General features: G+C 38.3%; 1 protein-coding gene across 2 annotated transcripts in view; it reads left to right on the top strand.

The window, feature by feature from the left end:
* Nucleotides 1-4,574, top strand: part of LOC142855954 (C-type lectin domain family 2 member D11-like) — a 41,581-nt gene extending 37,007 nt beyond the window's left edge. For both annotated transcript variants that reach the window (XM_075982631.1, XM_075982630.1), the window contains exons 3-5: nucleotides 536-714; nucleotides 1,463-1,569; nucleotides 2,433-4,574. In XM_075982631.1, coding sequence (XP_075838746.1) covers nucleotides 536-714; nucleotides 1,463-1,569; nucleotides 2,433-2,577 — 431 coding nt within the window. In that variant the 3' untranslated portion in view covers nucleotides 2,578-4,574. The remainder of the gene's footprint in view (nucleotides 1-535; nucleotides 715-1,462; nucleotides 1,570-2,432) is intronic.
* The last annotated feature ends 16,541 nt before the right edge of the window (nucleotides 4,575-21,115 follow it).

Here is a 21,115-nt window from a genome sequence, read left to right as displayed (position 1 = left end):
TGTCAGTCCTCCAGGCCCAGCGACATCCTCCAGATGAGACTAGACAGAGAGCAGGAACTTTGTTGGGGAAGGAGGAAATTCCTTATTGTCAAGCTAGAGAGAAAGCTGCTCGTCTATGGCAGACTGTGACCTCTAATGAGTCACTGAGCAATCCCTTAGTGTAACATGCCCACACTGTATACACTGCCTTCCCAATAGTCCTCCTTGTTATCTAAGTTATCAGGCTGACTGTCAAAGTAGGTGGCCATACAGGGTGCTTGTTGCTCTAGCAGCCCAATTGTAGTGAACAATAATAAAGCAAAAAAAGTGATGATATTATAGGAACTCACTTTCTGGGCCCCTATTGTCATTGAACACCTGAGGGAGATTGGGGTACAAGCCCAAGCTGGGATGCCTTTAGCTAAATGTCCATCATCTTAAGGAGAAGACTCCTACAGATCAGTTAGGAAAACTATAGTCAAAATCACACCTCACATCTGAGCTCAGTAGGGTATGCCAATTCTTGTTATAACTCATTTTATTGTCTAAATTTTAGTAAAAACGCCAGAACAGGTCGCAATCAAAAATACATATGCTGTTTGCCCAAGAAACTGGATTGGATTTGGGAGTAAATGTTTTTATTTTTCTGAAGACACAAGCAACTGGACATTCAGTTGGAATTTCTGCATGAAACTAAAGGCACAGTTAGCTAAATTTGACAACATGGAGGAACTGGTAAGAAAGGATCAGGCCGGGCAGTGGTGGTGCACGCCTTTAATCCCAGCACTCGGGAGGCAGAGGCAGGCGGATCTCTGTGAGTTCAAGACCATCCTGGTCTACAGAGCTAGTTCCAGGACAGGCTCCAAAGCCACAGAGAAACCCTGTCTCGAAAAACCAAAAAATAAAAAAAAAAAGAAAGGATCAGAATTGATTAGTTTGTTCTATTGAATATGTATTGCCTTGAGATAGACTATTAAAAGATGAAGCATGAGGAAGGATCACCCCTTGCAGATGGAGACATGGGGAACACATGGTTGTGTTCCATTTACTGATGGTAATATTCCTGATTGGAGTCCTCAGACATTCATGAAACATTATCTCATGTGGTGCTCATAGTCAACCTGGAAGGTCAGATATGCCACTTTACTGAGATACCTGCTGGTGATGAGCATTTTTCTCCAAGCTAACAAATGCTGCATCCTGAAGGTGACAACTGTTAATAACTCCAAGGGCAGGCTTAACCAGGAACTTACCCAGCCATGAAGAATATGTAGTTACACTTGGTACTTTAATTCAAATGAGGTACTTAAGAATTATGACTGTCAACTGGATCCACTGAGAACTCAGGGCTATTATAGCTCCAAAGTCTGTGTCCCTCAGATACACCCTCTTGTCATCAAAAGAGGAAGTTGTGGGTTGGGGACACTCAAGGGTCATCTGAAACAGAGAGACACATAGTTTTGCTTTCCATGTCTTATGACAGAATTTCCTGAAGAGATACAAAGGGACCTTTGACTACTGGATCGGCCTGCACAGAGAGTCACCAGATCACCCTTGGAGGTGGATGGACAACACAGAATATAACAGCTCGTATGTTTTCAAACCATTTTCCTACTACTGTGATCATTTGTTGTGAAGTATGTGAGTTGTGTCTATTAGAGAGGAATGGCTGTGTCATGTGAAGCCAGCTGTACTGCCTTTGAGGTATATTGGCCATCATTTCCAAAACCTTTGCTTAGTGTGATTTTCCTCAAAATTTTTAGCATGATGATGGCATTTAGGGTAGCTATTGTCTTCTCCGTCACTAATTTAAATTTCTTTGTTGTTGATAAATGTCCTGTGTGTAATGTAGAAATAATATTAGATGGGCAATGAGAGTCCTGAGACCTCAGGAAGCCACTGCAGAAGGGCAAGCCCGAGACCCATTAGTCCACCATATGTCTGGCTGCACCTGTTCAGAGAAGCAGAAGTTTCGCATCCTTGAAAACCTCCTTTAAAATCTAACTAGAGAGCACCCAAGACAATTTTTGAATGTGGGCATAGATGCTTTGAATGGAGCATTATAGACCCAGTCTTGTCCATTATTAAAGTCCATTCAGAAATTTACTAAGAAGTGGTTTTCCCCTATGTGAAATGCTTTAAAACAGAATTGGAAATCATTCTCAGAGAGGCCAGCTATGGCTGTAGTTCATTTGAAGTGGGTAGCAAGCACTAGTTAAATTCTTTGTCCACTAATTGAAGGGTTGGTTCAACTTGGATGAATGTCAAAGGTACTGTGTTCAAATCAAACCCTGAGAATGAAAAAGACAGTAGATACAAAACTAGTGCAGATGAGTTTCCTGGACTCTGCCTTTGATCATGTTACAAATAAGCAGTAGAGACAGACAAGATTTCACTGAGGAGCGAATGCAGTTCTGGGCTCTGCAGATTTACTGTTTTTGGTTTATTTTCAGGGTTCCCATCCGAGGAGTGGAAGACTATGCCTACCTGAACAACAATGGGATCAGCAGTGCCAGGATCTATGCAGACAGGAGATGGATCTGTAGCAATCCCAACAACTATATCCTGGAATGCCAAATTCCTTTTGCCTCTTTCTAGTCTTTGTCAAGAGATGCTTTGCAACCTAATATCTACAGTTGCTGCTCTATCCCCTGTTTGCCAATATTGTCATAAAAAAATTGACTGCCAACTGGGTCACATGAACATCCAGGCATCATGCAGCCTCCCTGATGACAACAGGTCCAAGAGTGCTCCCGAGACAGCAAGTATTTGGCAAGAGGTGGTATGTGTTCTGCAGGATCAAACATTCAGCCATGATTTAAATCTTCACATAAACACAGACAAGCATGTCCATCTAAAAGAAAAATAATTGAGAATATTTCTTTACATCCAAATGAGAAACATATTGAAGAACTGTACAACCAAGGGTTTAGAAGAACATAGATTAGATTGAAATACTTTTTGGCACTCATACCTTAAGCCAAAAGTACAATTAATGTTAGTGAACTACTTTTATGAAATGAAGTTTTTGTTCAGATAGTCCTCCTTTTAAATTTATTGCAATTGCCCTTGGACTTTAATAATTAAAAAACAGTTGGACAGTGATGATACATACCTTTAACCCCAGCACTCAGGAGGCAGAGTCAGGTGGATCTCTGTGAGTTTGAGACCAGCCTGGTCTCCAGAGCTGTTCTAAGAAAGATAGGGCTGTTACCCAGAGAAATTCTGTATCAAAAACCAAAACAAAAAAATTAAAAAAGAAGAAGAAGAAGGAAAGAAAAGCAGCAGGGAATAGTGTCAAAAGTCTTTAATTCCAGCACTCAGGAGCCATAAGCAGGTGAATCTCTGTGAGTTTGAAGCCAGCTTTGTCTACAAATTAAGTTCTAGGACAGCCAAAACTACACTTAGGCATCCTGTTTCAGGGAAAAAAAGAAAAAGAAGAAATGAAAAGCAGAAGGGCTGGTGTTTTTAGAAAATTACTTGTGTTTCCCGAAAAGTAAAAGCATGTACTCCCAAATCCAATCCAGTTACTTAGGCAAGCAGAATGGGTATTTTTGATTGGGACCTATAATTAATTACACCTGTAACTCCAGGTACTTAAGGGTTGAAACAGGAGGGTCACACATAGGATCTGAAAGTATGAGAATACAAATGATAAGGAAGATGAGAATCCATTTGACCATCCTGTAATTTGGGGACACACACTAAATATTTTTTTCAAAAGTCGTTCCAACATGCCAAAGAACTTAAAAAGTATTTAACACTAAGATTTACTTCATACTTTCCAATTTAAAACATTAAGGACATTGTCAAATTGTTCCTCTATTTTAGTTTTCAATGTTTCTGTTTCCAATTATTCTCTTCTAAGTACGTCTTAAAAACAAATGCCATTTTGTTTAATGGTTTGCTTGGATTTATGTCACATCAAAGGGGAGTTACACAACTCAGGCATTCAAAACTTAATCTCTCAGTAGTGTGTGTACTATTGGCTCCTAAAATCAAGGTATTTAAAATCTTTATAGAGCAGCTACACTGTACTGATGAGTCCCAAAAAGGACGAAATAGCAGGTTGCGAAGCATCTCTTGAACTCTTCATCTCTTCCTTTCCTCCATGTTCTATTCAAAAAATACATGTTCTATTCAAAAAAAATATTCAAAATATATATATGTGTGTGTGTGTGTGTGTGTGTGTGTGTGTGTGTGTGTGTGTACTGCCTGGACTGACAGAGCTCAGAAGGAATGAGCTCTCCAGAACTGAACTGATAAATGTACACCACCTGAGCTGGCAGAGATCAGAAGGCATCATCACCCCGAAACTGGACATGTAAACTCATGTTGGTTTTGGGAATGGATCAATGGGGACAGCACAGACAATGATGGGTCATGTCATTCCCTGGACTGGTGGAACTGGGTTCTATAAAAAAAGCAGTCTAAGCAATCCAGGGGGGGGAGCAAGACAATAAGAAGCATCCCTCTGTGCCTTTGCATCAGTTCCTGCCTTCAGAATCTTGCCCTGTTTCATTTCCTATCCCGACTTTCTTCAATGATGAACTATAATAAGGAAGTACAAGCCAAATAAATCCTTTCCTCCCCAATTTTCTTTTTGTCATTGTGTTTTGTTGCAGCAGTAAAAGCACTATCAAAAGTCCTTTGGGTAAATGTCCAGAGTGGCAGAGCTGGACCATGTAGTAGCTCTATTTCTAGCTTATCGAGGAAACTCCAAATGGATTTTCATTGTAACTACACCAGATTTCAATTCCCCATCAGTGTCATTTATTGTCTTTTGAGATTAGCCATTTTACCTAGGATGAGATGAGAAACTTCAAATTAGTTTTAATTTACATTTCCCTGATTACTAAGTATGTAAAATATTTTTTTAGAAATGTTCCTCAGCTGTTTGTATTTTATCTTTAAAGTACCTAGATAAAGGTTGTTTGTTCTTTGGTATTTAATTTTTTGAATTCTTATAATCTAGATAGTAAACCTCTGTCAAATATGTGGTCAATGAAGATATTTTTCTCATTCTATCTATAGCTTGTCTCTCTTCCTGAGTAATAGTATCCTTTGCTGTGCAAAACCTTTTAGTCTCATGAGGTCTCATTCATTAATTGTTGATCTTAATGCCTACACTACTGTGACCCTACTCAGAAAGTCATTATTGTGTCAAAGAAGGCACGTGTATCACCCACCATTTTTTCCCATCAGCTTCAGAGTATCAGATCTTATGCTGAGGTCCTTGATCCATTTGGAGTAAGAGAGAATCAAGTTTCATTTTTCTACATGCAGTTATCCAGTCTGACTAGCAACATTTGTTGAAGATACTATATTTTCTCCAATGTGTATTGCTAGCCTTTCTTTCAAAAATCAAATGAGTGTAGAAATGTGGGTTCATAGGCAGCTGCTATCCTATTCTATCGATCAATGGGTTTGGTTTTATGCTAGTAGCATGCTGTTTATGCTGTTTTTATTACTACAACTTGGTAACATAACGAGATCTGAGATGGTAAAATCTTTAGCAAACTTTTGTTTTTTAGGATTTTTTAGGTTATCCTGGATATTTTGCATTTACATATGAAATTTAATATTATTTTTCCAATTTTTATGAAGAATCATAGTGGAAATTTGGTGGGGATTGTATTGAATCTGTATATTATTTTTAGTAAAATATCATTTTCACAATTTTAATTCTACCAAAGCACAAGCAAGAGAGCTTTTCCAATCTTGTATCTTCAATTTCTTTCTATATTTTTTCTCTGTTTTGTTTTGTTTTGAGACAGAGTTTATTTATAGCTTTGGAGACTGTTCTGGAACTAGTTTTTGTAGATCACGTTGGCTTCAAACTCACAGAGACTGCCTGCCTCTGCCTCCCAAGTGCTGGGATTAAAGGTTTGCACCACCACAGCCCAGATTCTTTTATATATTAATGTTTTCACTTATATGTCTTCCTTTCTTGGTTATATTTATTCAGAAATATTTTATTTTGAGGCTATTATGAAAGATATTTTCTTCATAATTCTTTCAGTTTGATTTTTATTTGCATATAAAAAGGCTACCAATTTTTGTATAATAGTTTTGTATCAATGTATTGATCTAATGCTAAATATAGTGATCAAATCTAGAGAATTTCTGGTGGAATATTTTAGCCTTTTGCACAGTATCATATCATCTGCAAATAAAGGCACTTTTACTACTTCCTTTTCCCATTTGTATCTCCTTCAATTGTCTTGTTGCTCTAGCTAAGATTTCAAGTACTGTGGAATATGTATGAAGAAAGTGGACGTTCATGTCTTGTTCCTGACTTTGATGGAAATGTTTTTGAGCTTTTCTCCATTTAGGATAATGTTGGTTGAGGACTTTCTATTTATTACCTTTATTATGTTGAGATATTTTTCTTGTACCCATCGTGTCTCCAGGACCTTTATTATGAAAAAGCTTTGGATTTTGTTCTAGGTCATTTCCGCATTTAATGAGATGATTATATGTTTTCTATCTTTTAAGCTAATTACATTTATAAATTTTTCTAAAGCCTTCAGATGAATCAATGAATTATTAATTTGAGATTTCTCAAAATTTTTTATATATAGGCATATAGTGAGTTAAGTTTTATTCTTGAAATTGCCTTATGTTTTTTCATTTTATTCACTTTTGAAATCCTTAAATGCTTAATTTTCATTCTTGATTTTTTTCTTTCCATGAATTTGATTCAGTAGTGTGTTGCTTAGATTCCATGAATTCATGTTCTTTTTTTGTTGATGTGAAATTTTACTACATAGTTGCCAGATTAAATGCAAAACGTAATTTCAATTTTCCTATATTTGCTAAGACTTGCTTTGGTTCTTTAGGTTATGAGTACTAGTCTAGACCCTTCTGTTTTTTATAGTCACCATTAAAAATTCTGCTGTTATTATGATGAGTCTACCTTTGTATATGACATGATTTTTCTAGTTGTTTTTAATATCATTTTGTTGCTGCTGTTGTTGTTGTTGTTCTGAGCATTTAGCATTTTGATATGATGAAAGGTATAAATGGAGGCTTTTCTGTTCTGCCTGGTCCTGCAGTCACTTTTAAATTAATCACTCAGGGGCTCAATATTAATTACAAATTGGTGTATTGCTTAGACATATTACTAACTAGCTCTTACAACTTAAATTAACCCATTTCTATTAATCAATATTTTTCCACCTGACTTCCAGGCATTGCCTGCTGTCTAGTACATCTTGTTGTTCCAATAGCTTGCTGGCATCTGCCCCAGAAATCTGCCCTTCTCCTCCTTGTATGTCTGCTTGGATGTCCAGACTAACACTATCCTGCCTTTCTGTAGACCAAAGTATCTTCTTTATTAACGAATGGTAATAAAACATATTTACAATTTACAAATGGGTTATCTCATAGTAGAGGTCAGTTTTTTTTTCTAGTCATATCTGCTTGATGTTCTATATTTCTGTCAGATCTTCATAGGCACATCTTACTTCAGGCTAAGAATTTTTTTTTTCCCCTATGATTTTGTTGCAAAAATCTTTTGTACCTTTGACCTGTGCCTCTCCTTCTGTACCCAGTTTTTTATATGTTTGGTCTTTGTCATATGTCTGAGTTCCTACTTGTTTGGCTTTTGGGATTATTTGGATTAGATATTTTCTTTCACTAAATGATCTGACTCTTCTACCTTGCCTTCAGGACCTGACATTTTCTCTTCCACATGATCTAATCTATTGATGATATTGTTTTCTGATCTTTTTGTTTAAATTTTGAATTTTTCATTTTAAACATGATATCATTTTTAGCTTTTCTTCAGAGGTTCTATGTATTAAGTTCTGTTTTCATTTCTTGACTTTTTGTAACTTCATTCAACCATGTTTTGTGGTGTTCATTCTGGCATTTACATATACCCTCTTAGAGTTTTTTGGTTATTTTCAGTATTGCTATTTTGAGATCATTGTCTTGTACATCACCTGAGTTGCTTTTCCTGGAGGACATTATTCTGTAAACACTAATTTTTCATGGGGACTTGGTACTTTGGTTATTCATGCTTGCCCATTTGTAAGGGACCTATGTAGCCACAGTCAGGTGGTGAGTACTGTTTACTCATATGGAAATCTTGTCTCTAATCTTGTTGAGCAGGTGTTTGAAACTTCCGTTAATATATTTCAATTTGTAAGGTGGTAGGGCAGCTGCATGGCACTTAGGGTTCAGTCTTTGGGCAATTCAGTGTTGATATTTGAATTAGGTAAGATGCCCTGCCTTATCTCAAGCGAGGTGAGGATTGTTAGCTCAGGAACTGACCTTCTACAATGTGAGAACTGCAGCTCTATATAGAAGGGAGGTCATGCCACATTTTCCTTTATGTTCTTAGTGCTTGGCCTTACCCCTATCAGTGGGTTGTATAAATAAGCAAGCTGAGCCAACCATGAGGGGCAGGCCAGTGGTCAGTGTTCTTCTGCAGGTCTGCAACAGTTTCTGTATCCAGGTTCCTTCCCTAGTTTTGCTCAGTGATGGAATGTAATGGGAAAGTATAAACTAATCATCTTTTTTCTACTCAAGTTGCTTTTGATCAGCACAGACACCAACTAGGACAATGGGGTCCTGAGAATTATCTCTACCCATTTTATTATCAAAGGCAGAGGGTTCAAGGGCAGTAGGGCAGAGAAAAACTGGGGTGAGAAATTTTCATTATTTTTTTTTAACCTTTTTATGCTCAACTAGTGCAAAGAATCAAGTTTTCAGAACAGGTCTTCGATATCAGTCACTGGAGATTCTTCTGTGGTATTGTAATGACTAGCTCAAAGGACATTTTACTTTTGTATTCAGTTAGGTACTAATTTCTGTCTTCTAAATAGACCCTTTATTTTAAATGTTGGAAGGGAGAAACAAATCACCTAAGTGACATTGCCATCGATGCAGCTCTTTTCTTTCACACTGCACCTTCCTGTGGACATTCTGACCACTAGTCATGGCATCTCAGATGGCTTTGGATTCTTGTACAATGTTATGACTCCTACACATATTCCTGCTATAAATAGTGGGAGCATTTCCTGTCTGAGTTCTTGCCTCTGAACTTTCTTTTTTTAAAAAAAAATCTATTTATTTATTTTGTATATCATCTTGCCTGCATGTGTGCTGCATGCCAGAAGAAGGCACCAGAAACTCATAGATGGTTGCAAGTCACAATGTGTTTGCTGGGAATTGAACTCGGGACCTGTGGAAGAACAGTCAGTCCATCCTCTTAAGCTCTGAGCCATCTCTCCAGTCCCCTCAGTTTTCTTATACTAGTGTTCACGGTGCAAATTATTACCTTTTCTAAGTTCCCAAGACAAATCAAACACAGGTATTCTTTTCAGTTCCAAGCATAGTTCCTTACAAACTGTGGTCACACCTGGCATGCAGATTGGCAGATAACAGAGTCTAGAGATAAATGGATGCTAAACTATTATTCATATCTTTGTAACCCCAAAACTCATGTATAGACAAGTTTCATTGTATGAGATATATAGAAACTGAGTTATTTTACATTTGCATAAGCATTGAGAGTCATAAAAATTCATTTCTGACCTTTGCTTTTCTTCCTGCCTTATTTTTACAGAAGTTTCCAGCAGATCATTTAGCTATGACCTTTATAACTTACAGTGAATTTAGACATAATAACCTCTTCACAAGAGCTCATTAGGAATGTGAAACTATTGCTCTTAGCCCTATTGGCTGAATTACAACATATACTGAAATGTGTGATTTTATGTCTGTAGCACAGTGGGTAGCAGTAAGCTGTAGTTTTATGCTTTCCTGATAGAAGGTACATTACAGGGGGTAGTTTTGCAGTTTCAGAAGTCCAAGCAAGGCCTAATGGCTCTCTCCTTCTGCTGCCTGTATATACAGATAAAGAACTCTCAACCTCTCAGCACCATTATTTGCCTGCCTGCTTCCATGCTCCTTGCTATGATGAAAATGGACTAAACCTGTGAAACTGTAAGCCAACCCAATTAAATGTTTTTCTTTATAAGAATTGCTGCAGTCATGGTGTCTCTTCACAGCAATAGAACACTAAGACACTAGCTATACCCAAGTCTGATATATCTATGGAATTTCTCATAATTTCCATACTAAATAAATACTTGCTCTTACTTTGTTAACATCCTCATAGCTCATCACATAGCTGGTGCTGAATAGGGGAGCACAAATGAGGCAGAATAAGGATAGATTGTTTGCTTGGGTCTGAGTCCTGGCTTTTTATTTGAACTGTTTTATAATATCAAGAAATGAAATTGCTGTTCAGTTCCCAGGGTTGCTACAATGATTAAACTGTACATTAAGTATAGAGTGGATATTATTTGTAGGACAGGTCAAAATATTCTATTGACAAAATATAACAAGCATATTGTTAAAAATATGAATATTTCCTAAAACATTAATTGTGAGCTTCTGGAAGAACCTTTCCCTGCCACAGATTAGTGATATAGCTTAGGGCTTGAGTACCTTTCTAGCATACATAAGTAGATCAATCCTCATTACCACCAAAAACGAAGCACAAAGAAAGCAGGATCCCTCAGTCAGAAAAGGTCTACTTTGTAGTATTCTGGGATGTGAAGGGCTACTAATATATAAGATACAAAAACAAATCCTTTGCTGCAGCACAAAGGAAATGAAAGAAACAATTATGTATATACTGTATCAACATACTACTTGGATTAAATCATTATGAATATGTAAAGTATCTACATATTCTCATTGAAAGAAGAAGACTTAAAAATTATTTGCTATTCTTTTCCTTATTGTAGGTGGCAGCCTCCCCACCATTGTCTTAGATTACAGGAAAAGGTGAGGTTAAGGGGAAATCCTATCAAGATCACTGAGTTAAACATTATTCACATTAAACATTTACTCAGAATGAACGTTGAGCCAAAGTTACTCATCAACGCATTTGAAGTTTGAAAGCCAAATATGAAGTTGAAAGAAAGCCTATTTACATTTGGATAATGCCCATCTGGCTCCCCCCTGGCTAGAGGCATAAATTTTATATTACTTCCTTATTAAGCATGCATGAAGGCACAGAATAAATCTTTAAAACTACTGGGGGGGGTGATAACTTGCTGTTTCTAATGCTTCATCATCTTGTAGCTATTCCAGCATGTTCCAGTCTTTATTATTATTATTTACTTATTTTATCAGATAGAGCTTGCTTTCCCCAGGGACAAAATCTTCCTTATTGAGCATGCTCTAAAAGAGCCATAGGAGATCTTCATGGTTGAAGATATGTTCTGTTGTATGTCTGACATGAAGCAAAGGAGGCAACCAAAACCTCTGTGCATTCAGAAGTGATATTAAATTGAGCCTTCTAATGCCTATGACAGCTAAAATCAGCAACATTTGCAATGCTCCATACCTAGATAATTCATCTTTTTGTGAAAATCCTTTTAGATTCTTCATAGACTTATCATTTCCTGCCACTTTGAACTTAATAATATATTTAGAGGGGGCTTCATCCTAAGATAATAAGCTAGAAACCCCCTCAGAGTGTACCAATTAAGGAGAGGGTCAAAATAAAAAAAAAGTTAGAAGACGAGAGATATAAAGGAAGAACTTTCGGTGGGGGAGAGAAAAGAATTGACAGCTATCAAACAAACAAACAAAATGATGTTTAACCACCCAGGACCCTCCACTTAAGAAGTTTCCAGAGCTTGGTCACACCTGGCAAACACTGCCCCCACCTTTCCTTCATAATCAGGAAGAAGGAACAAGGGAGAGGTGACGAGGAGTCTAGTTGGAGCTTGTTATTTCTGCTTGGCTTCTCAGGTGGGTTGATCTAATTCCAGTCTCAAGGAACCAGATGAAGGAAGTGACCTGAAAGCACCCAGTATACTCAGGACCAGAGAAGCAGTTCTCACTACCAGAAGACACTAAAGTGTGAGGCTGAACTCAGGTAGAGAAGGGAAAACTGGTCCCCAGAAAGCTTTGTACAAGTTTGAGATGATGGTTATGAAAATCTGAAATCCAATGTCCCACAATCCTCCTCCTCTGTCACCTTCCGAGCCAAACAATCTGACGAGGGAAGAACAGAGTTGGGCAGGATCTAGTCTCTACCTACTAGAATTCAGCAAAGGAGAGATGCTTAGCAGATTCAAAGAAAGATTAAAGGGGCTTAAATTCAGTACATCCTCCCACCTGCAGTGCAGGAAGCCAGTAAACCACAGAACTGTGGGGAGGATGTGGGTGATGGGTGGGGGTGGGGTGCATAACTCAAGGGCAGAGAACAGAAGTGTGATAAGCCAACCTCAATCCTTCACAGCTTCTACAGGATGTGCTTTACAAAGTAGGCACTCTACTGGTAAACAGGGTGAAGAATGCACTAGAGGTATGCTTCACCAGAAATAAGCCTTGGTCAAGAACTTAATGCCTGCAAATTCAAATGATGGAAAACAAACTCATATATAAAAAACAGTCATTGATAATAACTAAACTGTCCATGAAATCTGATATCTTCTGAAAGACCAAATGTAAGATTCCATGGAATAGAAAAATAAACGATGAAGCCAAATGACTTATACTAGCTATTCAATGATAATTTCCTAAACATAGAGGCAGAAACATCCAAACATGAGAATATTTGTTGTAATAGGTGCGGAGGGGCTGCATCCCCAGCACCCCAGCCGCCTGCTAGCTTATGCCTCGAAATAATTACACAGGCACTGTATTCTTTTAAACACTGCTTGGCCCATTATATCTAGCCTCTTCTCGGCTAACTCTCACACCTGGACTAGCCCATTTCTAATAAGGTGTGTAGCATCCCAAGGTGCACTTACCCGGAAGATTCTAGCCTATGTCCATTCTGGGTCGGAGCTTCATCGCGTGTGCCTCAGAGAGCAGAGCTATCGCATCTGCCCGGGAGAGGAGAGCATGAGACTCTTAATCTCAGGGTCATGGATTCAGTTGTCCACATGTCTGGGCACCATTCTAATAATCTGTGTAGCCCACGAGGTGGCCCACTAGGGAGATTCCAGCCTCATGGCTGAGGTACTGGCTGTAGCCATGTTTACTGCCACAACTCTATGGCATTTCAAGGTCCCTGCCAGCAAGTAAGTTGCAGCATTATGTCCACAGACAACACACAAGTCCTCTCTCTGTAGTCGGCCCTCCTGCCTCAAACAGTCAGAGTTTGCCCTGGCAGGATGGCCCAGAAAGCTGGCATTTTAAAACAACACAAGTTTTTTCCTGCTACTGCTGAAAACGAACAAGCATTCAGTAGGCTTTTATCAACACCATTTAAATGTTTCGTGGCAGGACCTCTTAAGAGCTGCAGGGTTTTGCAGCTGAAGCTGAGTCAGGAAAGCCTCTCTTAGATGAGAGTGCTTGCTTGCCTCTAGCAAGCAGAGCAGACCCAAGAAATTGCCACAAGAAACATGCTTTAAATATTAAGAACCACAAAGGACATGACCAAAGAAACTCCTCCATAACATATAATCGTTAAGATCTCAAAAATACATTCAAAAGAACAATGTTAAGATATAAGACGTACACCAACTAACATGCAAAGGCAAAAATACAGGAATAACATTAGAGTTGTTGTCAGCAATCACAAAAGCTAGGGAAGCACAGATGATATATTTCAAAGCTCCGAAAACTAATTACTGTTGATCAAGATGGCTATACTTCAAAAAATTATCAAAATAGATGTAGAAATAAAACTACTTCAAGACAAACACAAGTTAATTTTATCTATGACAGTGAAGTCAGTACCACAGAAAATCCTTAAAGAAATACTCTATTCAGCAAGAAGGAAGAGCAAGAAGGAAGAACACAGGAAAAAAGACAACCCATGAAAACAACAGATGAATAAAGGAGAACTGGTAAGAAATGAATCAAAGCAGTAAATTAGTAAACATCTATCACATCCAGGCAAGGAAGAAAGGAATTCCCAATAAGTAAACCAATGTGAACAAGGAACAGCAAAGGCATTAACAATAGTAAAGACTTCTCAATTATAACCCAGAATGCAAATGGGTTTACACAATCAATTAAAAGACACAGTCTAACAGATCAAATAGCAAGATCTGATATCTGATAGTTCCAAGAAATCACAGTTAACTGAAGACATCTACAAACTGAAAGACACGATTAGAGAAAAAAATATCAGCAAGTGGAAGCTTCAGAAAACATGCCATCGCCATGCTTATGGCAAATAGGAGAGTCCTTGGTTGACAGAGATGACATGTCCTCCTGTGATAGTCATAATGTGTCTAAAAATACAAAAAATTCTCCCTCACCAGCCTTAGAATATTTTCTTAATGCTAAATACCTTGATATTCAAGTTATCATAGTTATTACCTATAGTCTGACACTGTTTCCCATCTCATAGAAGCTAAATCCAAGGGCAGTAGTGGTGACCCTTAGTAACGACATTGTGAGTTAATTTCCAATTTGTCACAGGATAGATGCTTTGCTGTCAAGAATCAGTTGACAGGAGATTGTGGTTGGTCATTGAACCTCAATGGGCATCTCCTAGGAGCCAAGGAACAACTCTCTGGAGAGACTTTTCGCATTCTGGATTCTACTTAACAGACCTTTTTGCTTGGTTATAAAAGGAATAGGTCAGAAAGACCTGGCTAATAGAGTATTACCACCTTTAAACTATAGGGCAGCTAATTAACTCTTAATAGATGAAAGTCCCGAGTACAACAGATTCTACACTTGCAGAACTTCCCATACACATCAAAGCATTTCCCTCAGAGGGTGTTATGGCATGTGTCTTGCTTAATTTACCATCGAGAGCATTTGAGAACTGTGCTTCAATTGCTGCTTTCCTTGTGTCTGATGTTTAAGGAAATATAACACAGCTGAAATCCAAGAAGGCAGGATTTGAAAGCAAAATTTAGATCTGCTATGCTGGCGATATGGGTTAGGATATCTTATGACCAAGGTCTGTAGCAATGAGACACAGCTCTGAGCCAGACATGTGATCAGCAGCTTATACCCTACTGTGTATCCTGCTGCCAAGTACTAATGCTGAGCAGATGAAGCAGATTAAATGCAGGCCCAGCACCTACAACATTATTAACTTATTTTTGAGTTTAGACTACACAGATGATTCACTTTAGATTGAAGCTTTGCTTTTTTGTACAACGTGTCTGCAAGGGTTTTCACCATTCTCCTTATGGAAAACATGTTTAATATTTAGGAGTGCTGAAGAACATACCAGCATTGTGTATGAAGCCAGGAACATTTCAAGCTCAGACAAGCAGGAGTGATGCTGGAGTTGGAAACTTCAGGAATCTGTCTTTCGGTCTAACAACAATTCATGTCTCATAATCTACTTGAAGTAAGTCCAGTGCTCATTATGTGATGATTAGATTGGGATGCTGACCCTACATGCTGAGCGTCATGTCTTAGCCACGCAGTATACAATAGAGTATCAGTTGCTGACCGTGTGCCTGATGAGGAGGTATGACTGCAATGCCTAGTGCCATGAGAAAGTTCGTATGGCACCAACTAGCCCACCAATGTAAAGATTCAGCATTCAAAATGTAGTTTCTATCGAAGCCCATTTGTTTTGTTCTACCATAAAGTCCAAAGTCATAAGTTAAGTCATCTTGAGCTAATGATCACCTATGCTTTGGACTTCTTGAGTCTAATTTGTGCCTTTAAGTCTTAATTGAACACTTACGTCACCGAACAAATATTTTGATGAAGAGACTTTGATAAATTTTGATCACATTTAAGCTTATTCTCCAACATCCCATCGTACTATGAGCTGGTTTGGCTGTGTTTCTTGTGTAGCTGCTGGAGTCTAGTTAGCAATGGAGACCTGTTTATTCAAATATCAGAACCAAGTATCTGATTTCTGAAGCATTTGCTTTCTCAGATCAGACACAGAACAGATTGAAGTGGATTAGGATGTTAAAAGGAATTACATTGGTTTTCTTTTCCCTCTCCACTGTGGAGGGGAAGCATTCCATGAAGGTTTTGTCAGATAGTTGGTTAATGGCAGAGACAACAGACAAGAAATTTTAATGGCTATGTAAAAGCGGAAATGTAGACTCTACAAAAACAGTTTGGAAAGTTACAGATAGTTACACCTCTTCAAAAGCAAGATCTATCACAGTCCCAGGAGAGCAAAAGTATCAGAGCAACCCTAATATAAACCGCAAAACATCTGGTCCTCAACAAAACATTGAAAATGCACAACGAATGGCTCTTTTTTAAAACAAAATATTTTTTGGAAATAACCCCCGCCCTGAAACTTAGAGACTAGAATTATTACTTAAGGATACATCTTAAATATTTAAAATGCATTAAAGACGACGAGACAAGAGTGGAAAGAGGCTGGGAAAAATCATGTATGAACCAAATAAGAATGTCATTAAAGAGTTAGAGAAAGGAAAAGGAACCAAAGAGAAAGTCAGACCAGAGAAGTATACGGACTGAGCTAATTTGATCCTTGGATTAAACATATGTGATTTCTCATGAGAAACTGCAGATACTCTAGAGACAGTGGGAGGACCTATTTGGAGGAGGAGGAGGACCAACCAGAACTGTTGTAGTTCTGAGTGTTTGAGACAAGGTTTCAAACTGTAGCTTACTCTATAGATTTTCAGCATTGCTCCTGCAACAGCCTCTCAGTTGCTGAGGCTGCACATATGTGCTATCATGTTTGAGATGTAACTTGGCATTGCAGGGACAAAATGCGTGAAAGAATCAACTTAGGGGGAAATTTTTCTTTTCCCGATGACTTCTAAGGGCCAAGCAGAAGTACTGTTTCTTTGGGGCCAGTGCTCCATATCAGAAGTGCACGGTGGACAGCTCCTGTTCACTTCATGGCAGTCCAAACCCAGAGCATGGTGGTGGTGGGGCCAGTGTCAAGGTTTTCATAGTCTCTTCAAGGGCATCCTTCGAAAGAACCACATTCTCTCTGCATGACCTCATTTTGTAAAGGTACCGCTACTCCCAAAAGAGGCACAGGCTGACAAAAATGCTTTAGCACATAGACCTTCCAGGATCCTTCAAAACTACTCTTTTGTAGCCATGTCAATTAAGGCTATACTTGGCCAAAGCATCCTTTAAAAAAATGAAGGAAATGAAATAATTTGCAGATAATCCACATAGGAAGACACTGCCAGTAGAACTTCTCTCTGAGAAATGCTAATGGAAATTTTCCCAGCAATGGACAGGACACAGGTAATAATGTGGACTTGTAGCACAAAATGATCATAATCTTAGAAATATATGCAGGTGAGAAAGAATTTTGGCATTATTTGCAACCTCTCTCTTTTAAATATGTAATTTACTGTCCAGGTGGTGGTGGTGCTTGCCTTTAATCCCAACACTTCGGAGGCAGAGGGAGGCAGATCTCTGTCCAGGCCAGCTAGCACTGTTTCACAGAGAAATCTTCTCCCTAAAACTCAAATATATATGTATAAAAACACATATACATATATACAAATAGATAGATAGATACATAGATAGATAGATAGATAGACAGATAGACAGATATATATATATATGTGTGTGTATATATATATATATTTGTTTACTGAAATATATAAATTAATAATTAGAGATACATGTTAATGACCATGAAAATCTAGAAAGACCAGAAGAAAGAAATGGCTATAGGCATGTGGGTATACACACCCTTAATTGTAGTGCTCTCAGGAGGCCAAGACTGGAGATCTTTGTGAGTTTGAGGTCATCTTGATGTACACAGTCATCTCCTGGACGGCAGGGATTACATGAAGAGACTTGATGAGAGAGTTCCCTCTCTGTGCTGTGATTACCATTAATGAGTAAAGAAACTGCTTTGGACCTATAACAAGGCAGAACTCAGGTAGGCAGGGAAAGCTAGGCTGAATGCTGGGAGAAAGAAGGGAGAGTCAGAAAACTGCCATGGAGCCACTGCCAGAGTCAGACTTGCCGAAACTTTGCTGGTAAGCCACTATTAATACACAGATTAATAGAAATGAGTTAAATTAATATGTAAAAGTTATCCAATAAGAAGCTAAAGCTTATGGGCCAAGCAATGATTTAATTAATACAGTTTCTGTATGATTATTTTGGGTCTAAGCTAACTGGGCTGCCAGAACCAACAAGCTGCCTCTTTCAGCAGATACTTTGCCTAACAAACAAAACAAAGTAGTGAAGAGGGAAAGAAAAAACTATAAACAATAAGTCATAAACAATGAGAAAGCAAACATAAGAGTTGAGGAAGTAGGAGTTTGAGACCAACAAAAACAATATCCATTGCAGGTCAAGGGTTCTGCTTGCAGTTAAGAATAAGTTCCTCTTTATCCCATGCAGATTAAGGCTTCTGTTTACATTTAAAGAATATATTCCCATTTGTCCTGTGTTGTTTAATCCTTAAAGGCTAAAGTTTCTATTTGCAACTAAAAATAAGTTCCTGTTTCTTAGATCTGGTATAAACTGCAAAGCATGTTTTTCAATCTACACCAAACTTGTGACCCCATTCATATGATGTATATCTTTACATTTGTTCCTTCCCTTTCATTGTCTTTTCTAACAATGTACAACAATTGACTCTCTTGCCTGTGTGTACACCTTATGTAATCTATAAAAGCGCCTAAAGAGGTCAAGATAGCTGTTCTTGACCATTCCCAGGTGTACCCCAAAATAGAGTTTGCTTTAATTTGACAATTGTGGATTTGGTTTTTTCTCTTTGAGAGTCTCAGGTTTAACAGAAGCACCATTGAATGCATGTGACAAGAAAGCAGAAGAGGTTTTTCCCAGGGATGAAAAAAGGGAAACTAATGTTTGAATTGGGAAGATGACATGTAGAGGCAATAGGAGAGAGAAGTGCACAAGAACAATTTCAACATCACAAACATATGTGATAAACGTAGGACACTGGGTGTATCTATTTTTTATTAGCATATTTCGAGATAATGTGTTTCACTGTGGTTTCACTGAGTTTTGCATGAAGTCATGCCTTCCCATCCACTGTGAGTCAAGGCAGACAGGGAAACAGAAAGAGGTACAGCAAGGAAATGACATCTCACCTTGGACTCAAATCTCTCAGCGTCTAAGAGTCAAAAATTTCAGCACAACTAACAAAAACATGCTGTGAATACTACCTGCATATGGACAATAGTCTTTTACCCAATAGATCTGCTCAAATAACCATATTAAAATGGTAGGAACCACATTAGAACAAAACATAAGTCACCATGTTGTTTAACCTTCTCTTTCATCCACAAACAGTTTCCGAGAATACCACAATCAAGATTAGACATGTTTATAGCTACAACACAGGCAGAGAACTTCCTGGTTACTTCTCACTGTGTACACCTGACACAATACACCCCAGAAAACAAACACCTTATGACCTATTTACTAGAAAAGTTTCTTGAGATAAAACCATTTAAAAATTTTAAATCCTTTGAGCAGTGTAAACTCCAAAATCTTGTCAGGTGGAGAGATGGCTCAGAGGTTAAGAGTGCTGGTTACTCTTGCCGAAGACCTAGGTTTAGTTCCCAGCATCCACAAGGCAGATTGCAACAATCTATAACTCTAGTTTCAAAGGATCTGATGACCTCTCTTGGCCTCCAAGAACTTCATGCATATGGTGCAGAAACATACATGCAGTAAAACAGGCATACACTTAAAATATAAATACATAATTCAACCTTCTTGAATAATCATGTAATTTTTGGTAGAGACCCCTGGTGTACCTCTTTTGTCAGGTCATGCTTCGCCGTAGGAAGTGTATCACTGTTATACCCCAATACCCATGCTTATATTCAATTCATAATTTTTAAAAATTAATTCCAACTTTGTTTGTTATTGTCTCATCCTGATTTGTTCTTTTTTCCTCAGTGGAAATCAAGACCATCAGATTCACCAGTGTTGGAGTTCACGCAGGCTGCTATAACCAGTTGTGTGGAGCAATTTCTCCTGCTGCCACTGTACTCATGTTTGCAGTCTTTCATTTCTCTCCAGGTTCTACAGATGGACAGCTGAGACTTGTCTTTCTTAATGCAGCCCTAGTTTCATCCATCTTCCTGCAGTAATTATTAAATTGAAGTAGATTATATATGTTTTGCAAAGACTCAGTTAATACTAGGTTCATGATTTTCTCATTTTGGCTAATTTAGCTAAGAAATTTCCAGTAGCCAAATGATTCTGCTTCTTCTGTTGTAGGTTCAGGCCAGAAGAGGAGCATATATTTATTTGAGAAACAAAAGTGCCGATAGCACTAGGCACTTGCATCAGGCAAAGTCCTCTAGAGAAACGAAAGCAAAAGAATATATATTATAAAGAAAATCATGATGGCTAACTTAAACTCTCAGCTTGACAAACTTAGAATTCCCTTTGAAGAGAGTCCCAGTAAGGAATTTATTGTGTTGGTTTACTCAGTATCAGCTAGGTAATCCAATATGAGTAGGCCTGCTGCATGTTGGAGAGGCAGAGAATTATGTTGCCCAATCCAGGAAACTTGCCAGCCACAGAATGGTACCAAGGGACTGGAAAACTACCTAGAGTCAGATGAAAGAAACTAGAGATAATCTTGATCACCATCACCTTCACCACTACCCCATCATTATCATTTGTATTAAGGAGGCCACTTGTTCATTTACCGGCTGCCCAGACTCGTGAAATAACCACACCGAAACTGTATTAATTAAATCACTGCTTGGCCTATTAGTTCTAGCTTCTTATTGGGTAGCTCTTACATATTTATCTAACCCATTTCTATTACTCTATGTATAGCCACATGGCTGTGGCTTACCAGGTAAAGTTCTGGCAGGGCTACATGGCTTCTCTCTGACTCTGCCCTTTCTCCCAGCATTAACGTTAGTTTTCCCTGCCTAGTTCTGTTCTACCCTATCAGCCCAAGCCAGTTTCTTTAAAAACCAATTATATTCACAGCATACAGAGAGGAATCCCACATCAATCATCAAGACCAACATCAACAGCTGTAGCAGTAGCAGCAGTAGATACACTTCTTCATAAAGAAGAAACTTGTAGGTGTGGCTATTCCTTCTGTGTTTGTTTTTCCATGCAGTCATCTGGATGAAATTATGTACACACTGAAGACGTATTCTTTGCCCGAGTTACAGTGCCAAAAAATTCTACTGTGGAAACACTTCCACAAACACAGGTATGTTTCTTCAATCCTAGATAACTCTTAATCCAGTCAAGT

The sequence above is a fragment of the Microtus pennsylvanicus genome, chromosome 8, assembly GCF_037038515.1.
Source record: "Microtus pennsylvanicus isolate mMicPen1 chromosome 8, mMicPen1.hap1, whole genome shotgun sequence".
Classification (NCBI taxonomy): domain Eukaryota; kingdom Metazoa; phylum Chordata; class Mammalia; order Rodentia; family Cricetidae; genus Microtus; species Microtus pennsylvanicus.
The sequence above is the reverse complement of the archived record's forward strand: the minus strand, read 5'-3'. Positions and strand labels throughout refer to the sequence as shown.